The 16820-nt window shown below is 37.5% G+C and overlaps 3 protein-coding genes across 17 annotated transcripts in view; 1 reads left to right on the forward strand and 2 right to left on the reverse strand.

Moving 5' to 3' along the window:
• Shab (Shaker cognate b) overlaps window positions 1-3933 on the reverse strand; it is a 40908-nt gene extending 36975 nt beyond the window's left edge. For all 5 annotated transcript variants that reach the window (XM_085655456.1, XM_085655455.1, XM_085655453.1 and 2 more), the window contains exon 1: window positions 2460-3933. In XM_085655456.1, the coding sequence (XP_085511582.1) occupies window positions 2460-3749 (1290 nt within the window). In that variant the 5' untranslated portion in view covers window positions 3750-3933. The remainder of the gene's footprint in view (window positions 1-2459) is intronic.
• Window positions 3934-10963: 7030 nt separating this feature from the next.
• Window positions 10964-12672, reverse strand: Tcs3 (Probable tRNA N6-adenosine threonylcarbamoyltransferase Tcs3). Of its 3 annotated transcripts, XM_035864573.2 has the most exons (5): window positions 12232-12672; window positions 11922-12059; window positions 11677-11836; window positions 11365-11543; window positions 10964-11272 (listed from the first exon to the last, which is right to left on the reverse strand). In XM_035864573.2, the coding sequence occupies exons 1-5, from the start codon at window positions 12344-12346 to the stop codon at window positions 11001-11003; spliced, it is 864 nt and encodes a 287-aa protein (XP_035720466.1). In that variant the 5' UTR covers window positions 12347-12672; the 3' UTR covers window positions 10964-11000. The 3 variants fall into 3 exon arrangements, with proteins under 3 accessions (XP_035720466.1, XP_035720457.1, XP_035720449.1); XM_035864564.2 differs by having other exon boundaries at window positions 11677-12059; XM_035864556.2 differs by having other exon boundaries at window positions 11677-12118.
• On the forward strand, window positions 12657-16765 carry LOC118440843 (uncharacterized). Of its 9 annotated transcripts, XM_085664701.1 has the most exons (6): window positions 12689-13179; window positions 14710-14924; window positions 15034-15180; window positions 15283-15788; window positions 16016-16167; window positions 16292-16765. In XM_085664701.1, exons 3-6 carry the CDS (start codon window positions 15036-15038, stop codon window positions 16695-16697), a joined length of 1209 nt encoding a protein of 402 aa, XP_085520827.1. In that variant the 5' UTR covers window positions 12689-13179; window positions 14710-14924; window positions 15034-15035; the 3' UTR covers window positions 16698-16765. The 9 variants fall into 9 exon arrangements, with proteins under 9 accessions (XP_035720390.1, XP_035720426.1, XP_085520827.1 ...); XM_035864497.2 differs by having other exon boundaries at window positions 12657-12793; window positions 15034-15788; XM_035864533.2 differs by having other exon boundaries at window positions 12659-12793; window positions 14854-14924; window positions 15034-15788.
• Window positions 16766-16820: the final 55 nt, after the last annotated feature.

Consider the following 16820-nt stretch of genomic DNA (forward strand, 5'->3'; position numbering starts at 1 on the left):
TACACTCTATTTACATAAATATATATATATATATATAATAATAACAACAACAACAATAATAATAATAACAACAACAACAATAATAATAATAATAATAATAATAATAATAGTAATATTTTTTGTACCTTCTTTTTCTTTTTTTGGTTTCTTTTTTTTTGTTTTTTTTTTTTTCGTTCCAATAACATTCGTTAGATTAATAAATATTAGTTGTCGAATTGAATTCGCTCGTAGCGAAACTATCGTATTTGTGGTAGTTCATAGGGAGCGGTGTCGAGAAAGAATCTACGTGATACCTGGTAATCGCGTATAATGCACTCCCATTATCATCCATAGCACGTTATAGACATAAAACGGCATAGATTTTATATTTTATACTAAAAAGAGCTAGAAAAGCTTAATTATATTATATGAAAAAAGATATATATAGATAGATATACATAAGTATATATATATATGTACATATATATATATTATATAATTAAATATGTGTCGTCATAACTGCCACCTAGAAATAAAACATACATTACGAAGATCAAGATAATGGAGAAAAACAACATTCGATCTCTTCTACTATATTCAAAATACTTACTCAATTACTATTAATACAATAAATACAATATATACCTATAGTAATTAAAAAGAAAAATAATAATAATAATAATAATAATAATAATAATAATAATAATAATAATAATAATAATAATAATAATAATAATATTAATAATAATATTAATAATAATATTAATAATAATATATATATAGAGAGAGAGAGAGAAAAAGAGAGAGAGAAAGAGAGAGAGAGAAAGAAAGGTGGGATAAGTGAGAAAGTGTTTTATAATGAACAATCACAAAAATTAAAAAAAATATATATATAAAAAAACAGGAAAAATAGGAAGACAATAAGTGGGTTTGAAATATCACAAGCGAGCATAAAATAAAGAAAAAATATATTAACAATAATAGTAATAATAATAATAACTAAAATGCCAAAAAAAAGAAAAAAGAATACAAAAAGTTCATCTAAATTAATAATTTGGTTCGTTGCGTCCTATCGACTGAAATTGACACACGTAACTACGAGCTTCGATCAGTCCTCGACGTTTAAGAAAATATTTCGATGAAAATACGATAAAAAATTTTTCAACGGAGTTTTCAACGTACGTCGAGGTACGATCAGGGTCGATATTGAATAAACTAGCCTAAGTGTGATAACGTTCTAATAAATAAATTAAAGGCGGTAAAATGACAACTTGTAACGTTCCAAAAGATATACATACGCAAACGCTCGCAAACGTTCTCACTACATTTAATTTATCGTCTATATATATATATATATATATATATATATATATATATATATAAAATATAAATATAAATATATAATAAATTTATATATATATATAATATATAATATACATATATGTATATATGTATATAACACAATATATGCTGTGAGCTACGTCGAATATTAATCGATGCTCTCTAATATCGATTTAATCAATATACCTTTGCTTGATTAGTAAATGCTCCGGCGGAAACTGTAAACGTGGAGACAGACCGTAAATGGATTAGTAAATTAAAAAAAAAAATAATAAAAGAAATAAAAAATAAAAAGAAAATAATAAAAGAAAATGTTTTTATCTAGGTCACGGTGAATCATCAGTCGTCGTATTTTACGAATAACGGAAACGTCGCGAATCGGTCGATAAATTCGAGGGGAAGAGAAAAAAGAGAAAGAAGAGAAGGAGGAGGAGAAAGAGGAGGAATTGATCATTATCAACATCATCGGAGGGGAAGAGAGATAAGAGGATAGGAAGAAGGAGAATTAAATTTCTTTGGATGCCCTTCGACGTTTGCTTGGTTTTATCGATGCCAGAATATCATTGGCGTTGCGGCACGCTTGGCTACCGTTCAAAAATGAAGGTAAATCTCAGCTTCTTCGTATTTTCCCTCCTCCTACATTCTTGGTTAGACCGAGACGCGACGTTTTCTCTTATCGCAATTCTGGTTAAGCACATATCTCGCCGACGAACGAACCGAAACGGTTAGAAAAAGATAGATGTATAGATAGATGGATAAAGTGGATAGACAGAGAGATAGTCAGACACACAGACAGAGAGACAGATAGACAGACAGACAAGCAGACAGACAGACAGATAGATAGATAGATAGATAGATAGATAGATAGATAGATAGAAAGATAGATAGATAGATAGATAGATAGATAGATAGATAGATAGATAGATAAATAGATAGATAGATAGATAGATAAATAGATAGATAGATAGATAGATAGATAGATAGATAGATAGATAGATAAATAGATAGAGGTAGATAGGTAGATATATAGGTAGGTAGATGGCTAGATAGATCGACTAAACGAGGAGAAGAGAGAAAGAAAATGAGGGAAGAGAAAAAAAGAAGAAAAAAATTCTTGGAGAAGCTTTTGAAAGACTCACCCTCGCGGCGATGGAGGTGGTTGGCTTCTCGAGAAGATCCCAGAGCCACTTTTGATACTGCGCGCATTGCCCCTCCCCGAACTCCTCTTCCTCCCTCTGCCTGAGAGACTCGGCCTCTTTGCGCATCTCCTCATGGACGTGCTCCTTTCGTTGGTGATACTTATGCTGACAGCAACTTTCCAAGTAAAGCTCATCGACGCCCCAGTACTCGAGATCATCGCTGAACGCTAAGACGCACATCTCATCTACGAGATGAAGCTTTCCGGTACGATAAAAATTGAGTATTGAGCTAAATGATTTTGGATGCCGATCGAAGAAATACTCGTTGTCGATAAGGGAATAGTCGTCGCAAAGTTCGGTGATCGCCTCGTGGGTATTACAATCGCGAAGGCGTCCGAGCCGAGTATGCGGTAACCTCTCGAGGGTACGCCATAATACTTCATGTTTGACGCCACCGACGTTGATCGAGACCCGGCGATTTAGGGCCTTCGAACGCATTATCATGAAAGGTTCTGGCGGTAAAGATGTCATAGACCTCGAGAAGGCACGCTGCTGCTGCATCTGCAGCGGCAGGGGCGGTGGTAGCGGCGGCATCGACGTTTGTTGTAGCTGGCTCTGATGCTGCTGTTGTTGTTGTTGTTGCTGTTGGTGTTGTTGTAGTATCGAGACTTGTCCCGTTTGAACGAGAGCCCCACCGGCAGTGGCCGGCGGCGTGGTCGGTGGCGGTACCGAGATCGTCGGCGTTGGCCCGCCGACGATCGACGGGACTGCCGACGGAATAGCCGACGGTATAGCCGATGTTAAAGCTGATGGAAGAACCGATGGAAGAACCGATGGAAGGGCTGACGGAATAGCCGGCGAGAGAGCCGAAGTTACGCTCGTCGACGCGTATCGAACCTCCTTCGGATAGCCTATACTGCTACTCGTACGTTCGCCAGTTGTGCAACCGGTGCCAGCACCCATAACTACGACGGCTCCGACCGCCGATGGGGCCTGACTTCCGGTGCAGAACCCTCCGCCACCTACCGCCGCGGTAGCTGCGCGGCGTAAACTTGTCGCCGTCGTCGTCGTCATCGTTGTCATTGTCGTCCTCGTACCGACGCCCTCGAACGTGAATCCTTGATCGTTACAAGCAACGCTTGCGATTCCATAGCTTGGTATCGCATACGACGACGACGACGACGACGACAACAACACCATCGGGCCTGATGGGACCACGGCGCTCCCATTGTTACGACGCTCGCTCTCCGCCGCCAGTGCGTCGTTTTCGAACCTCTTGTCGTTTAACATCGGCCGAGTACGTCAACGCTGACAGGCAGATTCGACTACGACGACAACGACGACGAGGACGACGAGGACGACGAGGACGACGATGACGACGACGACAACAACGACAACGACAACGACAACGACGATGATTGAGAAAACTTAACCGACCCCTCTGCTTCTACTCCTACCCCTCCTCCTCCTCCCCCTCCTCCGCCCCTGCCCCTCCTCCACCGCCTCTCCCTCGCTATCTCTTCTCCCTCTCGTTCTTTGATTTCTTCTTCTTTTTCTTCTTCCTCTTCCTCCTCTGATTCGTCCTCCTCCTCCGCGACGACGTTACGCCTCGTCCGCTTCATCCGTCCCTACGTCGATCTTCCACCCTCGACTCCCTCGCTGCGAACCACCCGGTCATCATCTGTAAATCATTAAAGCATCTTCTTACTTAACAATCTTACCATACAACAATCCATTCAAAATACAATAAGTTAATCTAGGTCAAATTCGATTTTCCTTTCCCTTCATTCATCCATCCATTCATATCTTCTCTCAGCTTTCGTGCAAGTTTATGTGCGAAATCATCCTAACCATCTCCTTTAAACAACTACCACTCCACCAAAGACCGATCATATCGTATCGCCTCCAGACGTAACGGGGCCAGATTTCAAGAACGATACAATCCCGAGTGTTACTATTTTCGTATGGAGCTCGTTGCAGTTAGTCTTCTTAGGATGAATATATATGTATGTAGATCACTTTCTATATGGGAGGGAAAAGAAGACAAATAGGGGAGAAAAAGAATATAAACGATTTCGTATAAATTGTTGAAAAAAAGAAAGAAAAAAAAGTGTACATCATATATCTCACGCTGTCATATATGACTACCTTAGCACTATATTTATACGCTTCTTTGGGGGTTACTAAACTCTGACCTAAATTCCATTGGAAAGCACCTGTCTCGATGATCAAGATAAGATCCCACGTGGTTCGATGATATCCACACAGATCGACTATGTATAAAAAAAAGAACATAAAAAAAAAGTACCTCTAGTCTATTGGGAAATGATCTTTTTTATTGCCAACTTTAGGAAAAAATATTAAAATTAAAAAAGCTTTTACATAATCTACGCGGCGGAAACGTCGTCGTTATTGTCATCGTCGTCATCGCTTTCAAATATCCTAACTCGAAGTTTCCTGTTCTTGGAACGTCGAGAATCTAATGAATCGATTCCGTTCTATTTTCGGAACTTTTATCGGTAGAACATAAACTTCTGTCCGCGCGAGTACTGTAAATAGCACAACGTAACCCCCTTGACCACCAAAATGTAACACTGTTTTGATCAAGAGAACACGTTTTCTCGATTTAAGAATTTCTATTATACCTATTGATTTTAATGAAATTTTTCAGACTTCCCTTTCTTTTCTTTTCTTTTCTTTTCTTTTCTTTTCTTTTTTTTCCTTTCACACGCGGACAAATTTTTTTTCCTTTTTTCACAAAAAATCGCAAATAAAAACTTTTATTCTCGAATCTTCGAATTTCATTAAGGGTTCTACAGAAACTTAATAAAATTATATAGCAGGTAGTTACCTCAATCGATCGAGCTCTAAAACGAAAGAAAGAAAAAGACGAACTCCTTTCTCTCAAATATCTTCCGTTAAATATGCAACCGTTATTATTTATTTAATTAATCGAACGAACTAACGAATAATATAAATATTTTTGTCTTGTGCGCGCATGCGTGTGTGTATGTATGTGTGTTATTCAAGTATGAAATACATAAGTCTTACATATATAAGACTTATTTATATTATCCTTGTTATTTCGAATCGATAGACGTAAAGTTTGACGCAATTTTCAATACCATAAAAATTGACAAATATTTCTCAGATAGATATCGAGACTTCTTTTTTTTTGTTCGTCCTTTCCTATTTTCTTGTTTACCTACCTAATGTATTTTGTTTCGAGCCAAAAGGAGGATACAACGAGAATACATGAATATGATATCTAGGTAACTCCCTCTTGACGAGTAAACGAGCCTCTTACGAAGAAAAGACGGAAGAGGGAAAGAGAGAGAAAGAGAGAAAAATAGAAAAATAGAAAGAAAGAGAGAAAGAGAGAGAGAGAGAGAGAGAGAGACTGGGAAGAAAGGGGGGGAGAGAGAGAGGAGTGGAACGAGTGGAAGAAAGGGAGGAAAAGAGAAGGACAGAAGTGAATCGATTTTTTATCCCCTAGTGACCTAGCTAGCCAGCGTGTCGCAAATACACTTGGCGGCACGTACAAAATGCTTCAGGATGCAGAGTCTGCGAGGATGCGCCTAACATGCATCTTTTCATGTGGGTAACGAGGGTATATGGGGCGAATTGGGATGAGATGGAATGTGGAGAAGGGGCAGGTGATAACACCCCCAAACCCATCTTTCCTTCCAAGGATAGTACACTTTCGCCCAGGGACTCTATCCACGATATAATCCAAAAGACATTCCAAGAGATAATACCCGAGAGATCGTGGGGTTTTTAATGAATAACAATCCCACACTACCCCCCGGCACTCATTAACTAACTGGGATGTCTTTAGATCTTTTAGAAGATTTCCTTCGCGTTAAAAAGAAAAAACGAAGGGATAAAAAGGAAAAAAAAGAAAAGGAAAACGCCTGAAATCATTTTCTTTTTTCTTTTTTTTTTTTCTTTTTTCTTTTCTTTCCTTTTTCTTTTTTTTTTTTTTTTTTTTTTTTTCTTAACCTTAATCTATTTTTCTTCGAAATCTTCTAGAAAGACATATATAATTATATATGTTTCCATTTATAATATTTGGTTAATATTTTTTATTAATCAATGATCTTTTTTTAAAAATTTGTATAACAAATATAATTCGTCTATATAGGAATATTTTGGTCGATATAAATAATTAATTGTCATGGTTGCGCGTTGGAAGGATGTCATCACTTATATGACGTCATATTAATATTTTTTTTTTATTATTAGTAATACTGATCATTTATTTAATGTACAATTATAAGATCAAACGTTTAAATGATACTGACGCGATAAGTAACAGTCAATTTTTTCTACGATCGAACTGTTTTATTTGATATAAACATCATAATCTTCTTGATCACGATTATTTTAAAATTGGTTTTTTCTCCTTCTTCTTTTTTTACTTTCTTTTTAATTTTAATTGTAGCAAATCACATTCGAACATTTCGTTCTTATAAATCTTATCGAACGATCAGTAAGTTGTCATAATTGCCTTGAAATTTTCTCTATATCTATCCTCTTCCATCTCGAATTTCATTAGTTCGAAATTTAATTGTAATAACCTATTGCTGAGATGATATCTGTTCATGACATATTCCCATTTCTTCCTTCTCTCTCTCTCCCTTTCTCCCTTCTCTTTCTTACTTTTGTTCGAATATATTCAGGTCAGGTATCTCGTATTGATTAGATTCATTATCCCTCCTAATTTATTTTCCTCCATCTATCCCAAACTCACTCTCTCTCTTTCTCTCTCTCTCTCTCTTTCTTTCTTTATTTCTTTCTTTTCTCCTTGATAGTCACCTATCCTGTAAACCCCACAATTTGAAAAATATAAGAATATTCAAATTGGATCGATCGATTGGGCCATTTATGTTTGTACATATATATATAAGTATGTGCCGTTTGAAAAATTCACTTAAATGACATCGATTTAAAAGCCCTAATTTACAAGATCGTTTAGTTGTTTCGAGTAGTGTACTCGATAGAAAACGAGATGATTTCAAGTGGCTCGCAAATTACACTGAAAGCAAACAGACTGTCCAACGTAGTTCGCCAAACGATCGTACATGCTTTTAACTTTGGCTCGGAAATCGAATTTATAACTCTTTACACCGATTCGTTTATCTTCTTCCTCTTTCTCTTTCTCTTTCTCTTTCTCTCTCTCTCTCACTCTCTCTCTCTCTCTCACTCTCTCTCTCTCTCTCTTATGTATATATCATTTTAAAATGAAAAGAAAGAAATATTACGAAGCTAATCACAAGGTACGTAAATTTTCAAAATAATGGACTACCGTCATAAACAATACCATGCCAAAAAATTAAATTTCGTATGTATAATATATGCATATACATATATAATTAGGACAATCGAATTATTGATATATATCACTATGGACTGTAAAGACAAAAATGTTAGAAAGAAAATCACGAAGTAGGTAAATTTTCAAAATGGTGGACTACCATAACGGATAGTACCATACCAAAAAAATTAACCTGTATATGTACTTATATTGCATATGTACTTACATGCAATTATAACAATACAGGAATATATATATACTTATATACATATATATATATTTTGGAAATAAAAAGGGAAAGAAAAGTTAAACAATTAACAACGTACGATGTAAATAATGAGTTTTACCATCATGGTTGATAACTATGCAAAAAAAAACAAAGAGCTAACCTGCAAACTAATGTAGATAATTATTACTACAATCTTATTAGTAGTTCAAACCAAAGATATAAAAGTCATGCGTGGCTAATACAATATCATCTTTACATGTCGCAACCTACTTTCTTGGCCAGGTAGAATTTTGAGAAAATATAACGTCAGCTCTCTCTCTCTCTTTCTCTCTCTCTCTCTCTCTCTCTCTTTCTGTCGTTTGCATTTAGTAAGCCAAGGCTCGGCCTTTGACAAAGATATAATTTTCGAAACCTATTTGTGACAAAGTGAAGTACTTTCTGTCTCTCCTCGTTTAATTTCTTACTTAATTTTTATTATTTTTATATTATCACTTTCGAAAGTATTTTAAACTATCTTAAAAGTTAGTACTCTTTGTTCTTTAAACTGCGTTAAACGCCATAGAAATGAGCTTATTCTCTTTCTCTCTTTTTCCCTCTCTCTCTCTTTCTAGGTCCACTTGATTTTTCGAAATCGATATTTCGGCATTATTGATTACTCGAATTTAATATCTAACACTACACTATTCTCTTTTCTCTCTAAATATATTTATATATATGTACGTATGTATATATGTAAGTATAAAATTGACAAAAAAAGATACATACGAATATCAAAACCTTGACAGATATAGGATTAGAAAGAAAGACAGAAAGAGAGAGGGAAAAAGAGGTTAAATTAGATAGAACGGACCATTCCAGTGTTCACCGAGCGTTTAATGCTTATTCGCTGAGCCCCCGTAGGGCGAAATCGAGAGGTATAAGATGAATAGATATAGATAGTATCCGAAACGAAAAGTTCAAATTTGATTGATACAACGTAATCGATGAATTTCTCTCGTTCTATCGTCGAACTCCATTCTCTCTTAAAAATCTTACATTTCTGTTTTCTTTTTTCCGAACTTTTACAAGTGCACGCAAAAAAAGAAGGCAAAAAATATATAATGTGTGCACACACACACGCATACTATATATACATATATATATATATATATAAATATCAAAAAAAAACATTTGAGAATCATCCCAGTCGTGTTTTAGCTTCGTGTTTTAGCTTCGTCGTGTTTTAGCTTTGGTTCCGTATGCACGAGAAGGCAGAGCTACAATACGGAAATAGCCGAAAGAAAGAAAGATATATAGAGAGAGAGAGAGAGAGAGAGAAAGATAGAGAGAGAGAGAGAAAGATAGATAGATAGAGAGAGAGAGAGAGTGATAGAGAGAGAGAGAGAGAGAGAGAGGAGTCGACGTTGTCTTCGTGTACTTAGGAAATTTTTGCGACTCACCTCTTCTCGTTCAAGCATAGCAGTCACCAAGAAAAGAGCGGGACCGGCGCCACGATCAACTGCATTTCGTCGTTTTTGTCTACGACGTATAAAAGATGACGATCGGAGAGGGATATCTCTTTCCGATATAATCTCAATATGATATATATTATTTTGAATAGATATGCGTTATGAGAAAAAATTTTCCTCTCGAGGACAATGATGAAAATTTCTTTATAATGATTCCTTTGTGAAATTCAAACGAATCATCTTGTCCGTTCGATGTTTATCTTCTTCCTTGTTCTTTTCCTTTTTCTTCTTCTTTCTCTTCGAATCCTTCAAGAGTCGACTAGCGACGACGAGGACGACGACGCTCGACTGGTGCCTCCTCCTCTGCCACTTGTTTCACAGGCGAGCGCTGCGATCGACGTTCCTCGCGTTTCGTCTATCGATTAAACGCCGCTTAAGATGACCCTTCTTGCCCTCTTTGGCACAAGGACCGCGAAAAGCACTGCGACCAACACCGTAAATGAACGAAATATATATATCTCTTTTCTATATAACCCTTTTCGACCGATAAAAAATCTCTTTTTTAATTTCTTTTCTTTTATTTGTTTTTCCTTTTTTTTTTTTTTATTTTTTTTATTTTATTTTTTTTATTTTATCTTCAAATTATCAACGCGCATTTCGCGGTCGCCAAAGATAGATCTCTCTTTGTAAAGATACATATATGTTCATTGGCAAAAGAAAAAGAAATTAAAAGAAAGAAAGAGAGAGAGAGAGAATAAGTGCGTAAAAAAGAGAGAGAAAGGAATAGAGAGAATTTTGTAAATAAAACAGGAAAAAAGTTACGCGCCAAGTAAACCCAACGTAGCACGCTGCTGATACTGTCGATGTCGATGCTGCTGCTGCTGCTGCTTCTGCTACTATTACTATTACTACATTACCACACTACTCTACTACACTACTACTAATATTACAGGCTACCGTCTTCACTACCGGTGAAGGTGGTGATGCTGCTACCGCTATTACTGATGACGGTAGCGATACTGACGTGATGACGGTAATGGTAGTAGTGATGGTGATGGTGGTAGTGGTGGTGGTAGTGATGTGGTGGTGCTCCTTCAGTTACTATAACTGCTGCCATCTCCTACAGAGACATTACTTGGATAGAAGCCAGCTGTGCGCGTGCCTCGAAGATTATCCCAAGCGACAAACTCTGCGTATCTTTCGTTGCTGGTGTCACATTCGCCCACATCCCCATCCCTACTCCCGCCCACTACCCTACATATCTAACGCTACTACCGTTTTTCGATTATTCAATACAGCGACGACCCGTCGTATTTTTTATTATACTACAAATCACGTATCTAATCTTTCTTCCAATCACGAATCCATAAATCCATGAATCTTGAGAATTAATGAATTAATACTTTTTGTTACTTTTTTCTACTTATTCTAAATAGATCTTTTATTATTATCATATATACTTAATTTAATAAGGAATGATTGACATCATTATAAAGGAACTACCTTCAGAAAATAAAATAATCATATTTTTATTAAAATTCAACATCTTAGGTTCTCCACGTAACGTGTACATCATCGGTTCTATACCTTTGTATACAGGTCGTCTCGATCCAAGGGGTAGGACCATCATTCTTATATTGTAACAATCCCGCGACAGCGATCATAACGCCATTGTCAATACAAAATCTCTCATCAGTTGCATACAATGTTGCGTTTCTTTCCTTACACATGATTGACATCATTTCCTGTAATCTTTCATTACATCCAACACCACCCACGATTAATACCTCATTTGCTCCCACATGAGCCATCGCTCTTTCTATAATTATTAATATATTAGATTAAAAAATGATATGAATTATCAGAACTATGTAAACTATTTTGATTGACAAAAAAAAATAATTTGTTTACCAGTTATTTCGATCAGCATGGCAAAAACTGTTTCTTGCAAAGAGAAACACAAATCTTCTGGTGTATATTCTTCATTCTTGATCCAATTAGAAAGATGTTCCTCGATATGACTTAAAATACCAGAGAAAGATACATCCATTCCTTTTACTACGTATGGCAATGGAGCCAACTTCTTTCCCCTTTTTACATTCATGAAATTTTATTAAGTTTCCATTGTGTCAGACATATCTAACGATCTTTACAAATATAAAAATCTTTCGTATAACAATCTTTTCGTAAGTAAAGTCAAAAGACTTAATACTTAATACTTACTTTTTCGCAAGCTGTTCAATGTTGTATCCAGGACTAGGATTATTGGAAAGCATCAACAATCTTGCAAAACGATCTAGACAATTGCCAACGGCAATGTCTATTGTTTCTCCAAATATGCGATATTTTTGACGAGAATATGCAATAATTTGTGTATTTCCACCTGACACATATAACACAGTAGGATTTGTACTACCAGTAATTAAACGACCCATTTCGATATGTGCCACACAATGATTGACCGCTACCATCGGTTTGTTGTAAATCTGAGCCATAGTACGAGCCACTAACGCAGCAACTGTCAAAGGACCACCCATTCCTGGCCCTTTCGTATAACATATGACGTCGATCTCTTTCATAGAAACTTTGGCATTGTACAATGCTTCCTTAAGAACATCAATTATACATTTTCGATGATGCTCCGCAGTTTCACGTGGTAAAAATCCTTATCACGAGAGAGAGAGAGAGAGAGAGAGAGAGAAATAAAAAGAAATTCCTTGTTCTAATTTAATGAGAAAATTATAAAATAGAAAATAATATATATTAGGTTATACTTACCTTCGCCCGGTGGTGTGATATAAGTATTTCGTACATTAGATAAAATCTCATCGTCACGTATAATTCCAATACCTAATTTATTCGCACTACCCTCGAAACCTATAGCTATCACCATATTTAACAAACATTTAATAATAAAATTACGAACGAAAATTATCACCCTTCTACATTAGTCATAATATATATCTAGCGGAGTGAATCTTCAACGAATAATAGAAGTTTAAATGGAGATTACCAATGAGAAAGCGTTATTGATTCAACCAATGAGCACGATCGAATGCTCAGGACAGAGAAAATCGTCATGTCACTGATTGGACGAAAGTTTCCGTTCTTCTTAAAATCGACCAGTTAAAACTCGACGTCGTTACGACTCGTTAAAAATAATATTAGTATCGCATCGAAGGAGGCAAGTAGACGACTACATACAGGTACTCATTTTGCTGAGTTGGGAAAGCAACGTCTTTCCTCGTTCCCTATTGAGATACTACGTCACACGCGGAAGTGATTTTGTGGAGAATTTGTGCCAGAAAATGCAAGTTTTCGAGTTGCCGGGGTGAGAAAAGTGAGTGTCGTCGTTAGTCCGAATGTTCCTTCAAAGTCCGGTGATCGCGGTGATACGAAAATAACGAAGGAAGTAGTCGCGCTCCGGCGAATGGCCGATTGATTTTCAAGGTGATAACCATCAGACGCGAGCGGATGAACGGCTTTGACGCTTCGGTACGAAAAAAAAAAATACCGCAGCCCAAGTGCTGACGCGAGGGTCAGATGAGAGTCCTGTTTCTGTTTCCTTTGAACAAATAAAGGCAAAAGGGAGAGAAAGAGAAGAGAACACGAAAAAAAAATATATATATATATATGTATATATAAAAAAAAAAACTAAAAACTAAAAACAAAAAAAAATTTTAGTGCAAAATCGGGATATAAAAAGAGAAATCAGAGTGTGCGAAGGTGTGTACTGCCGCCAGTGCGCAAAAAAAAAAATAAAAATAAAAAAAAGGAAAGTGGGAAGGAGAAGCGAGAGAAACCGAACTTCGCTCTTGCGTTCGTGAAAATTACGAGAAAAAAAAAAAAAAAAAAAAAAAAAAAAAAAAAAACCAGAAAAAAAAGAGTAAAAAGTAAGGGGTGCTAAGGAGGCAGAAGAGAGAACGCGGTATATATATATATATACACATATACTCCTCTCTTCGCTTGTCGATGTTCGAGTCGTAGTCTCGAAATCTCTTCTCGAAACCGGTCCGCGAAGATATTCGCGATTGTTGGTTCGTGTTCTCGTTCGTTCGTCGCTCGTTCTCTGGTACGTACGTACAATGACCAAAACGGTGTCGCGGTTTGATCGTTCGCAAATTTGCGCGACCTTGACGTATCATCATTCGTCCATTCTTTCCCTTGAGAAAGGAGGGAAAGAACGTGAACGGTTCTTTCGTCGTCATTTCGACGAATTGTCATCGCGGTCGTCATCGTCGTCGTCGTCGTCGTCGTCGTATGACTCGAGAAACAAGAACGTTTCGTCCAGGCACCGATTAGGCCGGACGATACGCTTATATACTCGCGTATCTTTGACGATGAGCCCGAGGATCGTGCGGTCTCGCTCGCTCGCTTGATTGCGGTTGCGGTTGCGCGCGCGCGCGCCCACGCGGCTATTCGGTACGGAATACCGAACGGCAACATCGCACTGCTCCCGAGGCGGCGCGCACTTTGTGCAAGTTCGACGGTCGTAACAGCGGGCCGACGGTGAGACGACGGCGGAACGGCAATGGCGGCGACAATGGCAATGCATTGTAAACAACAGCAACGACAAGTGCCGACAGATATATGTGTGTGTGTGTGTGTGTGTGTGTATACACACATATATATATACATATATGGCTTATTACCAATTTCTTCTTGTCGATACCGCCAAGATGATGCGCTCGCTTCAACGACAATGCATTTCTAGACTTTCTATGTCCACCAACTGTTCATACATACGACTGCTCATACGTCCGTCCGTCCGTCCGTCCGTCTATCTGTCCGTTCGTCTGTTTTTCCGTTCGTGCGATCTAAAAACTCGCTTCTCGAAGCGTTCGAAAGTTCATACACGCGCGCGCAGCGTTATATGGATCGTGGATCGAAGCGTACCACACGATTCTGGACATACGGAGAGAGTGGCGATGGTAAGGCATCGCGTACGGGTGATACGTCCACTAAAAAAAAAAAAGATTTATAATAATAATAATAATAATAATAAATAATAATAGTAATAAAATAAAATAAAAAACTTCGGATATTCTGGATCTCGCGATTCATCATCCTCTTCTTTTTCTTCTTTTTCTTCTTCTTATTCTTCTTCTTATTCTTCTTCTTATTCTTCTTCATATTTTATCATTGTTAAAACAATACGAAGCGCAATTGCGCTTCGCAAAATACACTAACCTTCCTGCTAGTGTTTTGACTCAACGCAAGATGATACCGATTTGCTACGTATATTTTTTCACGTAGGCCAATCAACCGTTTAGGCAGCCCAACGCAAAGAGACGAGCATTGGTTTACTCTCGAGATTCTACGGCAATTAGATCAACGCGCATATTCATTATTGCAGCCGTATTACTGTCATGTTCTGAAATCTAAACTGTGATTTCACAGGAAGGATTGGGATCGTCGTGTTGAATTGTTTTTACATCCTCTATATCTTCCAAAAATATTCATTAATTCAGGTAAAAAGCAATTTTCCATCGGATCCTTCTTACATATTCGTTATTCTCATATCTTCTTCAATCTATAACGAATATTTAATATGAAATATTTTACTCGTATCTCTATCAGTGATGTCACGAGACTATGATAGAAGGAGAGGAGGCAGTGGTAGCAGCTCGAGCAAACTTAGGATGGACACTAGCGTCTCCCAGACTAGACCACATGGTGAAAGTTCGAGCAAACGGAGGGAATTAGATACCGTCATGCGAAAAGCTCGTGAGTCTCAGTCGAGCTATTGGAATAAAAAGCTTTTGGAAGTAGAAGAACGTGATCCGAATAGATGGCGACACAGTGGATATAAAGAACTTTATGTCGGAGGTACATCAAGTGGAGAACCAAGTAGAAGTCATCCTCGTAGTCCAAGAAGTCCTAGACCAAGAAGTCCTCACAGCCCACGACCACGTAGTCCTCGTGCTAGAAGCCCTAGATCACCACGAGAACGTTCTCATACAAGAGGAAGAGCTGCGAGAAGTCCTAGTACAGGGAGTACCTGCTCGGATAGATCATGTTCCGTCTGTTCACCGAAGGAACGTCGTCGTATAGCACCACCATCTCGTTCGCGTTCAAGATCAATCACACCGGTACGTGCGCGTGCACATCCTAAAGAGGTTGTGCCTTCGAGTTCGCGTGCTCTGCCACCTCGAACTAGACCAAGATCACCACCTTTACCACGTCCGCGTACACCACCCCCAGCACCTCAACCTCCACCGAGACATCAGAAGGATTATAAGGCTTTAAAAGAAAAAGAAGCCAAGGTTAGACGCAAGGAGAAACATCATAGCAGATTGCCCGAGGATCCACGTGTTCCTGATCCTCTACCATTGGTATATTTCCTTACATTTTATCTATTATATATTATCTCATTATTTGCTAATTTGATTCTTCATTAGTAGCATATTATCCATGTAAATCCGAAGCATAGATGCTGCTTTAATTATCTTTTTTTTTTTTCTTTCCAGCTGCCATAAATTCCGTCGCAGTAATACGTTTTTCACAATATATTCTGGATATCATCGATATTATTACATTTTTCATTTTATATATTGTGTAGATGCGCAAACCTGTAAAAGTAGAAAAGACACATTCGAGCCATGGAGCACCGCCGATGATGCGTCAACCACCGGACTCCTCACCTAGTGAAGATAGCGACAGTTCTTCTACAGCATCCCATGTAGGGCCACCGAGAATGACATTATCCGAACGGTATTATTTAAACAATTATTTTGATCGAATCATAATTTGAAATGTATAAATACATTCATTGTTCGATTATATAACGTAACCGATCAAAAATCTAAGATTCATCAAAGAAATTTTATTTCTGTAGATTTGGTAAAATGGCTCAATGGAGCGTGGATCGTAGAGATATGGAAAATATGCGTATCACTAAAGATGGAGAAAATGCTATGAAAGTTGTAATAGAGGGTGAAGAAAGAATCGCTCGATTGGGTTACGAATCTCCACCTCCTGGACATTATCCTGAATCATTATTGGCTCAAGGACCAAGAGGTTTAGAATGTTGGGACGATGTACGAGTTCGATACGATTATTACAAAGCAAGAGGATATTTACGAGACCTTACTTTAGATGACTACATCAAATGGGAAGAATGGTGGTATAAATACCAGGAATGGTTAGAGGCAGAACGATTTTACGAACAATGGGCCTCTTCTAATCGTTCTTCCGGAGGAGGCCGCAAAAGACGAGGACGACGAAATAACGCCGCTCACTAATAAAAGAGAAGAAGAAAAAAAGTTAATAATAATAATAATAATAATAATAATAATAATAATAATAAAAAGGAATTTAAAAAAATCTATATCATTGCGCTACAGCTTGTTGTTTTCGATTCACAC

Source organism: Vespa mandarinia, chromosome 2 (assembly GCF_050613455.1).
Source record: "Vespa mandarinia isolate Hongniang chromosome 2, ASM5061345v1, whole genome shotgun sequence".
NCBI classification, from domain to species: domain Eukaryota; kingdom Metazoa; phylum Arthropoda; class Insecta; order Hymenoptera; family Vespidae; genus Vespa; species Vespa mandarinia.